This window comes from Argentina silus (genome assembly GCF_951799395.1).
Source record: "Argentina silus genome assembly, chromosome: 2".
In the NCBI taxonomy this organism is placed as follows: Eukaryota; Metazoa; Chordata; class Actinopteri; order Argentiniformes; family Argentinidae; genus Argentina; species Argentina silus.
In genome coordinates, this window is record NC_139656.1 from 13,132,334 (window position 1) to 13,149,525 (window position 17,192).

At 42.3% G+C, this 17,192-nt stretch overlaps 1 protein-coding gene across 1 annotated transcript; it reads left to right on the forward strand.

Moving 5' to 3' along the window:
- Positions 1–1,508: 1,508 nt before the first annotated feature.
- On the forward strand, positions 1,509–13,285 carry vps11 (VPS11 core subunit of CORVET and HOPS complexes; the record flags this gene model as incomplete). The annotated part of the gene is made up of 16 exons (XM_083697481.1): positions 1,509–1,650; positions 4,269–4,417; positions 4,507–4,642; positions 4,744–4,907; positions 5,156–5,403; positions 7,611–7,812; positions 8,120–8,271; positions 8,660–8,846; positions 9,063–9,206; positions 9,544–9,741; positions 10,075–10,236; positions 10,463–10,596; positions 10,775–10,977; positions 11,264–11,435; positions 11,804–12,026; positions 12,354–13,285. The coding sequence occupies 16 exons, from the start codon at positions 1,509–1,511 to the stop codon at positions 12,519–12,521; spliced, it is 2,784 nt and encodes a 927-aa protein (XP_083553607.1). The 3' UTR covers positions 12,522–13,285.
- Positions 13,286–17,192: the final 3,907 nt, after the last annotated feature.

Here is a 17,192-nt window from a genome sequence, read left to right on the forward strand (position 1 = left end):
TAAACTGGAGTAGAGCCAAAAGGAGAAAAGTGCTTCACTGTCCCATTACTGCCATTACTGCCCATTACTACCAGTAGCCCCTGGTCCTAGCATAGATTACTTTTTCTTATGATGACTGATGGATAGATGATTCACTCACTTAGACAAATGTACTTGTTGTAAGTCGCTTTGGATAAAGGCGTCTACTAAATGCCATAAATGTAAATGTAATGTACATGCAGTACATACACTCACCGGCCACTTTATTAGATACACCTGTTCAACTGCACATTAACGCAAATATCTAATCAGCCAATCACATGGCAGCAACTCAATGCATTTAGGCACGTAGACATGGTCAAGACGACCTGCTGAAGTTCAAACCGAGCATCAGAATGGGGAAGAAAGGTGATTTAAGTGACTTTGAACGTGGCATGGTTGTTGGTGCCAGACGGGCTGGTCTGAGTATTTCAGAAACTGCTGATCTACTGGGATTTTCACGCACAACCATCTCTAGGGTTTACAGAGAATGGTCCGAAAAAGAGAAAATATCTAGTGAGCGGCAGTTCTCTGGGCGAAAATGCCTTGTTGATGCCAGAGGTCAGAGGAGAATGGCCAGACTGGTTCGAGATGATAGAAAGGCAACAGTAACTCAAATAACCACTCGTTACAAGCAAGGCATGCAGAAGACCATCTCTGAACGCACAACACGTCGAACATTGAAGCAGATGAGCTACAGCAGCAGAAGACCACACCGGGAGCCACTCCTGTCAGCTAAGTTGCCTTGTCTGATGAGTCTCGATTTCTGCTGCGACATTTAGATGGTAGGGTCAGAATTTGGCATAAACGACATGAAAGCATGGATCCATCCTGCCTTGTATCGACCGTTCAGGCTGGTGGTGGTGGTGTAATGGCGTGGGGGATATTTTCTTGGCACACTTTGGGCCCCTTAGTACCAATTGGCATGTCACAAAGCTCACATAATCTCAAACTGGTTTCTTGAACATGACACTGCCTCCACACTCACCAGATCTCAATCCAATATAGCACCTTTGGGATGTGGTGGAATGGGAGATTCGCATCATGAATGTTCAGCCGACAAATCTGCAGCAACTATGTGATGCTATCATGTCAATATGGACCAAAATCTCTGAGGAATGTTTCCAGCACCTTGTTGAATCTATGCCACAAAGAATTAAGGCAGTTCTGAAGGCAAAAGGGGTCCAACCCCGGACAAGCAAGGTGTACCTAATAAAGTGGCCGGTAAGTGTATGTTCAGTTGATGGTTGTGTTATGTGGTGATTATTCATAGAGAATTCATAGGACGTTTTATTGAGGATTTCAATGGCGTAGCCGTCATGTCACCGCCAAACTTTCAAGCCGTACCGCCAGAATTGCCCACTAATTTACATTGCCAAAACAAACATTTAAGAACTCTCTCTCTCTCTCTCACACACACACTCACTCACTCTCTCACATGACTTCTGAGGGGTATCACATGATCTCTTCAGCGAGCTAGTGCAAAGAAAATGGCTGCATTTTTACAGTGGAGGCGATTTGTATTTTTTGACAAAGAGATAGTGAAGGACCCTGGAGATAATGGGAAAAACTTCGTACTCCCCGTCGGCATATCAGCTTGTGATTCAGGCCGGGGGCACATCGTTCTTGGAGATATCCTTTCAGTATTTTGTAGATGTAAACATAGCCTCTGTTACTCTGTCTTAACCCTCCCTGTCTGTGTCACAGCAAATGGCGAGTTAGCTGGTTAGATAACTTCACTAGCAAATGATAGCAAACTCACAAGATGCTCGAGTTTACAATAGCGATAGAATAACCCAATGATTGTAGGGAATTACCTAGCCATACGCGTATCTAATTACCTAGCCGGACTATCCGTCTCCATGGCGCTTGCCACACGCCTGTCAACTCACCCATCACAGTGACATATCAACCTTACAGGGAAGCAACCAAGGATATCATTTAAAAAAATAAATAAGGGTAAAAAATAGAACTATATTACATTTACATTTAAGTTATTTAGCACCTTTTTCCCCACTTTTTGTACAATAAGTACATTTGTCTAAGTAAGTGAATCAACTATACAACAGTCATCGTAAGTAAAACCTTCGATAAGAACTAGTGCTAGAGAAAGGAAGAAACGTTTGTTTTTTTCCCGGTTTTTTTTATCACGGTAATGTAGGGTGTTAGGGGGTGGAGAGGTCTGAGGAGTAAGATCCCAGGTGTACCCTAAAGAGATGGGTCTGTAGTCTACTGCGGAAGATAGGTAGTGACTGGTGTCCTGACAGTGGTGGGAAGCTCATTCCACTACTGGGGCGCCAAGACAGAAGAGCCATGGCTGAGCAGAGCAACCACATCCTCGTAGAGATGGCAATGCCAAGCAGCCAGCAGAGGTGGAAGAATGGAGTGATTGGGCCAGGTTTTGGTGACTGACCATCGATTGCAGATAGGGAGGGGCTGTTCCCTTTACCGCTCTGTAGGTGAGCACCAAGGTCTTGACTCTGATGCGAGCTGCTACTGGGAGCCAGTGAAGAGTGCGGAGGAGGGGGGGTGACATGAGAGAATTTGGGGGGATTGAACACCAGACGGGCTGCAGCGTTCTGGATCAGCTGCAGAGGTCTGATAGCGCAGGCAGGGAGCCTGGCCAGAATTGAGTTGCAGTAGTCTAGGCGAGAGATGAATCAGGAGTTGCGCGCTGCTTCTCTTGTGAGGAATGGGCGTATCCTTCGAATGTTGTAGAGGAAGAATCTACAGGAGCGGTGATGTTAGCCTCACAGGACAGTTCGTTGTCCAGGATCACCCCAAGATTCTTTGCTGTCTGGGAGGTGGACACAGTGGAGTTCTCCACCGTGATGGAGAAGTCTTAGAGAGGGCACTATATGAACTGCATATTCCAAGACCAAACCAATGTCATCACTGAATCTGATGTGATACTTTTTATAGCGTAAAATAATATGATTCAGATCTAAAATAACAATAAAATGTTATTATAAATATTACAAATTAATTTTGTGATCAGAACCAGCCAGTGTTGAACATGTTACCTTCAGCCGCTAGTCGTCGCTGTTTCACACCTGAAATATCCATGGTTATCAGCTTATCCAGAATGAATAGAAGAAAGAGAGAAGTCTGTGTCCTGGGCCTTCACTCATAGATGTATGCAGCTGATCACAACTTAATATTACATCTGCACTCCAAAAGTTTGGATTTGAAATCAAACAATTACTATGAGGTTAAAGTAGAGATACTCAGCCTTTATTTAATAGTATTTGTGTACATATTGGTTTCACTATTCAGAAATTACACTTTATAGACAGTCCCCCTATTTTAGACCACCAAAAGTGTCCCATTACTTACGCTGAGCACTCTGTTTGGATACCATGTTTTCTGTGGGATAACGCTTTCTATAAGTGTAATGCAACTTTTACTGTCCTTTCAATGTGATTTGGATCAAACAGTGTTAATTAATTTCTCAAATCATCACAATTTGAGTCAACTTCGATATGATTAGGCTACATCAAGAATAAAATCAGGTATAGTAGATGGGATTGACAATAAAGTTGATGAAATATCGTGACCATATTGAAACTAATCGCTTGGTATATTTTCAACAGCTAGGCTATTGTCTTGCACAGAATCGGAATAAATTACATTAAGGGTTTCCATCAGGGCAATAAGTAAATGTCAGAAAAATAATACAATCAAAATAACAATGTATGCTATCCATTAAGGTTACTGCAGATTATCTACATGTGGGTATTGTTTTATCAGCTGAATAATGTGCTGTGTCTGTTTCTGTTGCTGGCATTGATGGTTGCTGACTGAGGGCTGAGGCGTGTTCTCCTGTGTTTCTCATCTTGGAAACTCAGTGCGCATGTGCTCGTTTGGCAGAGACCTGCCTTGGGCTTCCTAGGAGCTGCCTTTGGCTCACACGTTGTTCTAGACGTGAGCGAATGCTGAACACGTTCTGTGGGCGTTTGTTGAATGAATCAGGTGACGTCAGATTTCAGTGTGTCCATTCTTTTACAGTCATTGAGCTAAATTATTGGAAATGTTGCCAGGTACAGTTATTATCTGTCTGAGTCTGGGACCTGGGGCCAAATAATTGACCATAGAAATAGTGTTGACAGTGCACTGAGAAACACAAATCTTTCATAAAGCTGCACAGCAATCAATCAGCTGGATCTTTTCTGTTTTTCCCTCTGTCCCTATTCCCTTCAACATCCCACCTCATCCCCATTGATGTTTAGCCTTGACTAAGGAAAAATTACATATGGACGGTCAGATCTGGTTTTTGACACGCTCCCTGCAGTTGACATCCTTTCAGGCTTACAAGCTGCGGGTGACACACCTATACCAACTCAAACAGCACAGTATTCTAGTCTCAGTCGGACAGGATGAGCAAGGAATTAACCCCTTGGTAAGTGTTATACCATTTGCACATGCTGTAAACTAAAGGAGTTAGGATTTGTAACTACAAATATGAGAAAATAAATCTGCATTTTATAGGTCAAGGTATGGAATCCAGACAAGAGAGACAGTGGGAATCCTCTATGTACCAGAATATTCCCAGCAATTCCTGGGAATAAACCCACAGAAGTGTCCTGCATAAGTGTGCATGAGAACCTCAACTTCATGGCCATTGGTAAGTGACATTTTGACATCATGAAATACAAAACAATACAGTAGTGTTTGACATTTGTTTGCTTCCTTGTCAGAATAACCACAGATCCTGTGTGCTTGCAGGCTTCACAGATGGCAGTGTGGTGTTGACAAAGGGGGACATCACCAGGGACAGACACAGTAAAACTCTGACTCTGCACGAGGGCACCTGTCCAATCACAGGCCTTGCTTTCCGTCAAGCGGGCAAGATCACTCACCTATTTGTTGCCACTCTGGAAAAAGTCCATGTAAGTACTGTACATTTTATGATGTCATGATAAGTGAAGTCCTCCTTACCATCAGGATTGGGGTCAATTCCTCTTTAATCCAGTAATTTCAGGAGACTAATAGAAACTCTAAATAGTGCATTTCATTTTCAATAAGGATCTTTCAATACATCTCCTGAATTCAAATGGAATTGTCACTAGCCCAGCTACTCATGTTACTTTCCCATAGCGCAATGCATTGACTTGATTTTGTTTTCCCCCATCGTCAGTGCTACACACTGTCAGTGAAGGAGTACCCTAAACTGGAGCTGGACACACATGGCTGTGCACTGCGCTGCTCCTCTCTCACTGACCCCTTGCAGGACTCCCAGTTCATCGTGGCAGGGGATGAGTGTGTGTACCTGTACCAGCCCGATGAGCGAGGGCCCTGCTTTGCTTTCGACGGGCACAAGCTGTTGGCCCACTGGCACAGAGGCTACCTCCTGCTTCTCACTAAGGACACCAAGTCGCCGAACAAGTAAGGAAAACCCTTGCATGCACTAATCAGACCGTGGTCAGTTACATATGTAAAATAGTTTAAAGTATTTCAGGTATGCTTGATTTAGCTTGGAGTTTGCACTTAAGGATTATTCGATTGGTTCCATTGTACCAGGCTCAAATAAATCAAGCCCAACGCAGCAGTATTTCACATTATTTTACTCTTAAAGTTCGCGTTGCCAAGTGGCATTCCATGGTCTTCAGTGTAGAACAAAAGTCTGCACACTTGCAGCTCTTCTGGAACTGAGTTACCCCTTTTTGCCCAACCCTTTAAAAAACAACAAACATGAATATCTGCCCTCTTGACCAGAATGATCAATGTTGAACCAGATGAAGTCATGGTGGTCATGTTTTGGAATGCCTAAAATCAAAAATGTACTTGAATGCTGATGATTTTAAAATGAGCCCTATCAGAGTTCAAAGCGAATCTCCTCAGGTCCTGTTGTGAGTGAACATCAGAATTATCTATGTTTTATACTGTTTCAATACTACTTGACTCTGATATGGTGAGAGAGTGCCCTGCGTAAGTAATGGGACAGTGAAGTATTTTGTCTTCTTTTGTCTCTGGAAATCAAACAATTACTGTGAGATTAAAGTAGAGATTCTCAGCTTTTATTTGATGGTATTTGTGCACACATTGGTTTCACCATTCAGCAATTACAACACTTTTTATGCATAGTCCTCCTATTTCAGGGTACCCAAAAGTAATGGGTCAATTGGCTTGACAGGTGTTTCTGTTAAGTCAGGTGTGTTCCGTCACATCATTTGTGCAGGCATAGGAGAGCTGTCAATGTCTAGTATTGATTCTAGGCTTTGTGTTTGCCTTTGGAGTCTACTATTGGTGTCTGACCAAAGCGGTGTCAATGAAAGTCAAGGAAGCCTTTATTATGCTGAAAAAAACGATCAGAAACATAACACACCAAAATCAACAGTTTGGAACATCGTTAAAAAGAAGAAAAAGCACTGGTGACCTCAGCAATCGCAAACGGGCTGGTCGGCCAAGGCAGACTTCTACAATGGATGACCGAAGATTGCTCACCATAGTTAAGAAAAAAACACAAAACAACTGTTCCACTGATCTCTCCAGGAGATAGGTGTGAATGTATCAGAGACTACCATCCTCTGAATCTGTCGCCAGTCAGCGGAATACGTACAGGCGCTTCACTGCAAGGTGCAAACCACTATTTATCCTCAAAAAGGATGGCCACTTACATTACAGGATGGCCACGCAAAAAAGTACCTAAAAGCCTGCAGAGGTCTGGAAAAGTGATTGATTGCAAGTAGAATGTTTGGAGAAAAAAGGATCTGCCCAAGATTTACAGCATACCACCTCATCTGTGAAACATGATGGAGGAGGTGTTAATGTTTGGGCATGTATAGTTGCCACTAGAACTGACTAACTTGTTGTAACAGGGTCCGGACACAGAGGTAATGTTCTGGGAATCAATCCCGTTTATTGGTTAGTAATTCTTTGGTCTTGGTGTCTTTCCAGTCTCCGTGTATCTGGCGTCTCTTTCGTTCCGTGACTTTTCAGCCTGTGTGTCTCCAGCCCTCCGTCTTCTCCGCCACTCTCCTCCTGAAAAGCAGAGGCACACACATCTTACGCCCTCCGGTAACAAGGTTTAATTCGCAACAGGTGTGCGACAAAACCTCGCTCCCGTACCCTGGCCACGGTCCTGTAGCACCCTCTACAGGCCGAACGCTGCATGTCCCCCCACACTTGTCTTAATGGATTATGTAACTGCTGACAGCAGCAGCAGAATGTATTATTAAATGTACAGAAACATTGTTCGCTCAAGTACAAGCAAATGCCTCCAAATTAATTGCATAGCGCTTCATCATACCCAAAAAAATACTGCCATAGCAACAGGGGAGTTTTTCAGGGCCAAAAAGTGGAAAGGTCTTGACTGGCAAGTCAATCTTCAGATTTAAATCCAATTTAACATGCAAAAATACCTCAATACAACTGAAGATGGCTGCAGGCCTGGCAGAGCATCACCAGAGAAGACAACCAGTGCTTGATTTGTACATTGATAAATCTGTCCCATAACTTTTGGGTACCCTGAACCAGGGGGACCATGCATAAAGTGTTATAATTTCTGAATGATGAAACCAATATGTACACAAATACCATCAAATTAAATGAATATTTTCATCTGACCATGTCTACTGGGGTTCTGTATTCAGGCCTGGATTTGGGAGCAGAGAGACGTCTCCGTCCGAGAAGCAGATCCTGACTATCTATGACCTGGACAACAAATTCATTGCATATAGTGCCTCTTTTGACGACATCATAGACGTGCTGGCGGAATGGGGCTCCTTCTACATTCTGACGCGAGATGGCAAGATGTTTGTGTTGCAGGAGAAAGACACACAGACCAAGCTGGAGGTGAGACTAAAAGCCACTGACATTTCTCCCCTTCCCCCAGACGCACTGTAGGAAGGAAATATGTACACTTTTTAAAAGGCTTAATCAGCAGGTGGACTGAGAAAGCTGTGTAGAAAGGGACAACTACATATTTTGCCATTACCATTAAGATGTTTTAGCTGTCTTGCTTTATTCTTGTCTTACTTTTTAGAAATCTTTCTTGTGTGGAAAAATATCATCCAATGTACTGTGTACATCGCATTCCCCGGGCTTGACAAACTCACTCAGAATCAATAAACTGAAGAACTATGCTTTTTTCTGTCCTTAGATGCTCTTCAAGAAGAACCTGTTTGTGATGGCAATCAACCTGGCTAAGAGCCAGCACCTGGACAGCGACGGACTGTCAGAGATCTTCAGGCAGTATGGCGACCATCTATACATGAAGGGAGACCATGATGGAGCCATTCAACAGTACATCCGGTAAGGTCTCACTTGAGGGTCAAATAGAGTACAGTACTTTTTAACCACGTTTATATCTTGAAAGGAAAGCATTGCCAGTCTAAACCATTGTGATCTTGAAGTAAAGTATTAGTATTATGGAAATTACTGTTTTAACATCAACAATAATAAAAAAATGTTTTACTGTGTACTGTATATTTGTTGATACATAATGAAAATGGTCTTTAATAATTATTTGAATGTCTCTTTGTATGTTTTGTTCCATGTTGATGTAAACTAGTTTGGAAAGTAATGACAGTCAGCTTGATTTAGTCCAATCAATTCTAGCTGACATTATGTTGGATACAAGCAGCCTTTGGCTAGTCCCTTGGGTGAGCACTTAGTATTAAAACACAACCACCTCTTTCAGCACTATTGGGAAGTTGGAGCCTTCGTATGTGATCCGGAAGTTCCTGGATGCTCAGCGGATTCACAACCTGACAGCCTACCTGCAGGCTTTGCACAGACAGTCTCTGGCCAATCCAGACCACACCACACTGCTGCTCAACTGCTACACCAAGCTGAAGGACAGCTCCAAGCTGGAAGAGTTCATCAAGGTCAGCATAACTGGGAAACATGCACAAAGACACAAGGGTCTGAAGCATCAGCAATTGATTATACACCCCTTGTTCAAGTACTACCTAAATGTATCCAATTGGAACACATCATACTTTATTTCCTGTCAAACAACCACTTTACTGTGTATGATTATGATATAATGCACATTTCTCAGTGTTTGAACATCTCTCCTTCCTGCCATTTCTTCCCTTCAGAGCAGTGAGAGTGAGGTCCACTTTGAAGTGGAAATCGCCATCAAGGTGCTGCGTCAAGCCGGCTACCACAGCCATGCTGTCTTTCTTGCAGAGAGACACATGCACCATGAGTGGTACCTAAAGATACAGCTGGAAGACCTCAAGGTTAAAGAGATTGCATCTAGCCATCGGGGGTAGATAGAGACTGGGTTCCACACATTCTGTACTCAATATTGAAATGAGGATTGGAGCAAGCCTTTTTTTCAGCAATGGCATCATTAGTTTCAAGTAATATTGGGTCACAAATTTATGAAGGAACAAGTGATTTATTTAGGAGATATTGTTGCCTTAGTCAATATTAACAACATTGATAAATTGTTATTCAATTGTTCAAATCAAATTCTGAGTGAACAAATGTGCATTTACAACCAATCGTTGTCAAAGCCAAATTTGAGATCAAGATAAAAAGCAAATTAACAAATGTCTTGCCTTATGTCAACAGAACTACCAGGAAGCCCTCCGTTACATTGGGCGCCTGCCCTTCAATCAGGCCGAGAGCAACATGAAGCGCTATGGCAAGACTCTGATGCACCACGTCCCCGAGGGCACCACTCTGTTGCTGAAGGGCCTGTGTACGGACTACCAGCCCAGCAGAGACGCCACAGACAGGGACAGCCTGGACAGGGGCACATCCAACAAGGTGAGCCATCCAGACCAGCTCCAGCCGTGTGACTTAAATCTGTTTTTAATAATTAAACTGTTTACATTTTGTTCTGCAAAAAGCATAGACAGTGGTGATAATACCACTGATGATATTGATATTACTTACTGTACAATAATGATATGAATGATAAATGCCACAAATAAGGATGAACATTTTAAGTATGTTTCGTGGTGAAATTGAATTGTGTTATTATAGTGCCACATTTCACTTTTATCTGCAACATATTATTGAATAAGCCCCAGCTTAGAGGTGAGAAGATGTGGTATTGAATGGCTGTACATCCTCCTCTTCTCTCTTTTCATCTCACAGGCCAACTCCGAGGAGTTTATCCCTATCTTCGCTAATAACCCTCGGGAGCTAAGGGCCTTCCTTGAACACATGATCGAGGTTGAACCCTTCTCTTCTCAGGGGGTGTACGATACATTGCTGGAGCTACGGCTGCAAGACTGGGCACATGGACAGGACCCAGAGGTGAGTGAAATACACGCTGACCAAGAATTGCTCAGGGCTCTATATAAGACATACATCTACATCCTATATGTATTTTTTTAGATGGGGTTCTCAGTATGGATACCTCTATTTACCTTGTAATTTCATTGATACAGGAAACCACGTGTCCAGTTGTTTTGTCTGGTCACAGTGTAAGGAAATGTTTTAGTTGGTTGTCTCACCTTTCTGTTTATGTTTTGTCTGGCAGAGGAAAAAGGTCCTCCAGGGGGCAGCACTGTCCTTGCTGAGAAGTGATAACACCATTTTTGACAAGGCCCTGGTCCTGTGCCAGATGCACAACTTCAAAGAAGGGGTCCTGTACCTTTACGAGAAGGGCAAGCTGTAAGTCAGTCTGCTCGTCTGTCTAAAGCTATGGGTCCTAGGCTGTATACTATAACTATATAACTTACAGATTGTAGTTTGTGTCATTCATGAGAAAAAAGCAAGAAGGAAACAATGAGTTGTGTGTTATTGTACATTGATATTTCATTTGGATGGTACTGGTGATGATCCTCTATAGGTACCAGCAGATTATGCACTACCACATGCAAAATGAGGAGTATGGCAAAGTGGTGGAGGCCTGCAAGCGCTACGGTGACCAGGAAGTATGTTTGTGGGAGCAGGCGCTGGGTTACTTTGCCCGGAAAGAGGAAGACTGCAAAGCCTACATCAGCGAAGTCCTGCAGCATATCGACCAAAACAACCTCATGCCTCCCCTCTTAGGTGAACCAGTGGCCATATTCAGTTCTACAGAAACTTAATTGGATCACACAATGTTACATTACTACATGCACTACAGCATCGACCATCAGACATAATGTGACCTCACCCACAGATTCACCCACAGATTCATTATGACCTCACCCACAGATTCTTGTTAGTCGCTCTCAGAGTTCTAAACTCCTAGCACTTTGTTACCTCCATGTCCTTCCTCAGTTACATGCTGTTGTAACTCATGTTGCTAAGCGTGTGTTTGTGTTTGATTGTGTGCATGCATGTGTTACCACAGTCGTGCAGACGCTTGCGCACAACTCTACAGCCACACTGTCCGTCATCAAGGATTACCTGATCAACAAGCTGCAGAGGGAGAGCCAGCAAATCGAGGAGGACGAACGCAAAATCAGCCAGTACCGCGAGGAGACAGCCCACCTCCGCACCGAGATCCAAGAGCTTAGGAGCAGGTTAAACACATCACCAGCACCCAGTCACAAATAAACTACCCCTAGCGCCCAGTCATTATACAAACTCAAGCCCCTACCTCAAGATGCTCCTTTTTGAGGGGGGCAAGCAGGGGGCACTTTTCCCTCTGGTCTAAGGGGACCCAAATTCCCCAAGATAGTCATTCTGCACTACATGGGGGAGGATATAGGCGCTGTTAGGATGATGTTGCTTCTAACTGTCTTGGATTAAGGTTTTGATGGATGTGTAGAGAACCACTTTTTAAAAGGGTTAAATCTTTTGAAATTGAACCCTGCTTCTACCACCACAAACAAAGACCTTCTGCATTGACACTATTTAGTCAGTTTTCTCATCCTCTCTTCTCTCTCAGTGCAAAGATTTTCCAGAAGACGAAATGCAGTATGTGCAACAGCCCTCTCGAGTTGCCTTCAGTTCACTTCCTGTGCAGTCACTCCTTCCACCAGCACTGTTTTGAGAGCTACGCTGAGAGCGAGGCCGAGTGTCCCACCTGCACACCAGAAAACCGCAAAGTTATGGACATGTTGCGTGCCCAGGACCAAAAACGTGACCTGCACGACCACTTCACCAGACAGGTGAATAGATATGCACTCCATATCCTGCCTTAGTGTCTCATCTTTCTTCTCGTGTGTTGTCTTATCTCCTATGGTAACTACTGAGGAGTTGACTAAAACAGAAACACCCTCATTACTTTCCTAATTTCTCTCTCTCTCTAATATGCCTTATTGGCATTATGTATAACTATAGCAATAGGTATACAGTAGCAATGTCTAAAGATTGCTTTCTAATTAACTATGAGAGAAAAGGTGATTGAATATAAAATAATATTCTTTCTGTTATAATATTCTTATAGCTAGTGTGTACTTTCATATCAGGGCTAACTGCCTCTCTACATGTTGCAGCTACGCTGCTCTAATGACGGTTTCTCTGTGGTGGCTGACTATTTTGGCCGCGGAGTCTTCAACAAGCTGACCCTGGTCACCGACCCCCCCGGCAACAAGGCAGGGGCGGGGAGTCTGGAGGCAGACCTGCAGAGAGACCTCCTCATCCAAACCAAGAGAAACACTTGAGAGCTACGGGTACCTGGTTCGCCCACATTGTATCACAGGAATTGAACTTGAACTGAGATGTTTGTTGTTTGCTCTGGCTAGTTATGATGAACTATGCCAAGCTGCAGAACGAGAGCACTGATTATAACCTTTTTAGTTCAGGATGGCACTCAATATATAGTCAAGAAAATGCTGTATTGGTAGTTCCTGTTGGCACAGTAAGGAGTCATTAAGAATTTATTGTGTGTTATCATCAAGCTCTCATGCATGTCTTGCAACATGTCTGTATACTTGTCACAACACAAAAGATGTTTCAACGAATTAAGGGTTGTGGGACAGATTGTTTGTTTAATTGCAGACTGTCTTTCAGCACTGCCTTGTGACGAGATTAAGTCATATTTCTATTTATTGTTTTTACTACACTGACGTTTATTAGGAATAAAGAACAGTTGCATCCCCCATGTTGTGCCTTCTGAAACATGCAATGCCATCTCATATTTCAATGAGGACACCTTAACAGGACTAACTTGAAATGTGAATTTGGTTTCTCCCTTGACATCAATTACATGCTTTTGCAACACATCTCTTCAGACATAAAACCGGGATTGTATGTTGCTCTAACATTTGGCTGGCTGAGACATTTCATGTTGTATGCAACCATTTTCTGCAGTCTTAGTAAGTTAATGTATATATTGATCTATGTACTTAACCTCATTAATGCGTCAGACAGACTTAAGATGTCCCACATGAGAGATGATCTCCTTATCTAATTAAATGCGCATAATGTTAAAGTCACTGGTCTGTGTGTAATCAATTTATGACTGATGCTTACCATTGTTATACTGCATGCATTATCTAAAATTACATTGCACATCATCCACTCACTTGCAACATGCAAGGTAATTGTAAAGTTGCTGATACGTAGTTTACTACACCATGTAAAGTAAGGTTAAGTGAATTAAAGTATACGCAAATACAGACAGGGCACACACACATTATACAAAGGTAGTTTACATGATGCCAATGAAGGTCTCAGTACTGCAGGGAAAACGTAGTGTTTTCATAGAGTGAAGAGAAGCTATACAGTGGCCCCAAAATATGTGCATTGCGATATGTCTGACATTTTTAGATGCTAGTTTTATGGAATAATGTATTTCATATAGCTGCAGTTATTTTATCACTGGATATATAGCATGCAGTGCCTTTTGATAAATCTGATAGAGTAACAATTTCTGGAAATATGCTCGTGAATCTGAAACACCTAGTGTGCGTTTGTTTATTCGAGTGTCACTGCGCAATCTGAGTGCTCTTTGGCCGTTCGAAAATTCAGAGCTTTGTTAGAATTCTCGTTTGTTTATTCAGAGCACAACCCTCTCACAGTCGTGAAATTCACGTCCGTGGACCAGCGTGAGATTCATCAACTTTTTACGTTGCAAGCATAGACGTTGAGTAGCTGCACTAGCAGCAACCTAAAATTAGGAATCTGTGGTATGTTCCAAAACGCGTTCTTGCGCTCTATCTAGTGTATACCAAGTATGGATAGTCGCAGTCATGTGATCATGTGCCGTTCCAAGCTCAAGTCCGTTAAATACTAGTTCTGCTGGTGTACTTGGGAGGTCTGAATAACGAAGCATGGTGGCCAGCATACTTTCCGTTCCCAGTGATCAGGCATTGCGATTTGCGATTTTGTTTTATTCTTCACATAAACTATGGCGTGTGTACATATTTAAGTGATAAACTTTTTAAATTAGATATGTGAAGGTAATTGTTTGAAATAATTTGTATGCACAATTTCAGATTATTATTATTTTTTAATAAAATAAAAAATATATATCGCCTAACTTAAACTATCTATCTGTCTATCTGTCTATCTATCTATAAAAGGGTTAAAGTAGGTTAACGAGCCTACGGTATCAATACTTGGAGTTAACGGATCGTTAACGTTGGATGTAGCTAGCTAAGTAGGTAGTTGTTTTAACTACCAATGGAGCTACAGAAGCTACATTAGCTAGCTAGTTGTTCCACGAAGACAGGACATCGAGGCAATCATCACTGCTATCTCCACCACTACGAAGCAGTTGTAGCTGGCAAAATACGTGGATGACTGGATCAGACTAGTTGGCTGTATTCACTGTGGTGAAATCAATAAGGCAAAGATGTTGATTCGTCAGTTGATTCGTCCAACTGTAATGCATAGAATTCACTGGCTTGTATGTGAAGTAGTAGCTGTTTCAAAACGTCTGCTGACATGCCACTGATGCGTCGTGTTCCAGTGTTGTCTGATGACGGCATTTTCCGAAAAGTCCGTTTGGCCTTTCCCCCCAACATTTTCTCAGCCATGTCCATAGCAGCGGGGACAATGAGGTCCTCCACAATAGTGTGAGGCTTGCCTGACTTAGCCACTCTATAACTGACCATGTAAGACGCTTCTAGACCTGCCTTATTAATAGTATCTGTCGCTGTTAGACATTTCTTGGTGTTAGAAAGTTGTCTCAATTGGCGCTCAAAAAACTCCCGTGGCTTGTTTTTCAAATGGTCATGTTTCGTTTCTAAATGTCTGCGCAAGAGGGAAGGTTTCAAACCGTTATTAGACAGAACCTGGGCACACATGACACACTGAGGCTGAGGGAAGTCCTTACTCCCAGTGTAAGTGATCCCCATAGTAATATAGTCTTTGTTATATTTGCGTCTCTTTGAGACTCCAATCTCCCTGTCAATTTGGTGTTTTCCTGGGGCAGGGGTCTGTGCCTCTTGGGCTGCTTCGTCATCACTGTCCATACTGATGGCAGCTTGGCTGGCAGCACCAGTAGAGCTACAGCTAGCATCAGAACTGCTGGTCATACCTGTATGACCTGAGCAGCTGGTCCCAACAGCAGGGGCTTCATTTGTAGTACCAGTACAATGTTCTGTTGCCACTCTGGGTGTGGGCTGAACTTTCTTTTATCCATTTATCCATTTTTATTTTTTTTATTTCACAAATTAGTGGTCTGCAACAAGCTTACATGTCAGTGATGAAGAGCATGTCTTTACAGAATTTCAGCTAGAGCAACCTATTAGAACCTTGATGTATGCTAACTTTTTCCATTCTCCTAACTTTTCCATTCTCCAAGAATAAGCTTTCTTACTTCGCTCAGGGGAGCTCGTCTCCCCCAGGGAGAAGAAGGGATTGTCGAGATTGTCGTCACTTTAATTGCAGGTTTCAGGAATTTATTAGACATTTCAGCAGGAAAGGGTAAACAGCGATACAGCTTGTCTTGATCAAATTAATAAATCAAATCAACAGTTCTTCTTTAAAATGAAAAAATCATAATAAAAATTATTTTATTAGCTGGCCTGGCTTGCCTAGCCTCCCTATCGGCTCGAAGTCTGTGTCTTCCGTCCAGGGTCCTTGTTCTTGTCTTTGGTCTTTGTGGAAGTTGAAGATCTTTCTGCAAGCTGACCTCTCCTCTGGAATCTGTAACACAGCCTAGGCTGGGGGACCTCGTCAAATTTCGTAGATAGAATGATTGGCAAATACAGTGCATTTGGAAAGTATTCAGACCCCTTCACTTTTTTCACATTTTGTTATGTTACAGCCTTATTCCAAAATGGATTAAATATTTTTTCCCCCTCATTAATCTACACACAATACCCCATAATGACAAAGCCAAAAGGTTTTTAGAAATGTTTGATAATTTATTAAAAATAAAAAACAGAAATATCACATTTACAAAAGTATTCAGACCCTTTCCTCAGTACTTCGTTGAAGCACCTTCAATACTGCAGACATTTTTTTTGTACCCTTCCCCAGATCTGTGCCTCGACACAATCCTGTCTCGGCGGTCTACAGACAATTCCTTCGACCTCGTTGCCTGGTTTTGCTCTGACATGCACTGTCAACTGTGGGACCTTATATAGACAGGTGTGTGCCGTTACAAATCATGTCCAACCAATTGAATTTTCCACAGGTGGACTCCATCCAAGTCGTAGAAACATCTCAAGGATGATCAATGGAAACAGGATGCACCTGAGCTCAATTTCGAGTGTCATAGCAAAGGGTCTGAATACTTATGTAATTGTGATATTTCAGTTTTTTATTTTTAATAAATTAGCAAACATTTCTAAAAAACAGTTGACACAGCATGCTTGTCATTCAGTCGAAAGGTTCCCTCTACTTCTCTAAATCATCACTTCTTATCACCCTCTCTCCTATTTATCAACATCACACAATATTTGACCATTCAGAGTTTTACAACACTCGTTGTACACTGAAAAACCTTCTCATTGGTGCTCTAGACCATCTATCATAATGTCTCTCTTATTTGGTCATTACATCCTATTACAAATCAATCATAAGGTCTAAGACGTCAACATGTTTGTGCTAGTCTTTTTGGATACTTTCCACTCGTACTGCCGACTTCGCAAGGTGTTTCTTGCTGGCTCCGCAGAGGTTCCTGTTTCTCAAGACACAGACTTCCCTACTTCTGAGTTGTAGTTTCTACATAGACTCATAACAACCTTTAACTACTGTTCAACACACAACTATAGGTTGTATATATTGATTATAAGATTCTTAAATTCACTGATTATCATACAATTATATGTTGTATATACACTCACTGAGCACTTTATTAGAAACACTATACTAATACTGGGTAGGCCATCCCTTTGCTCTCAAAACAGCCTCAATTCTTCGTGGCATTGATTCCACAA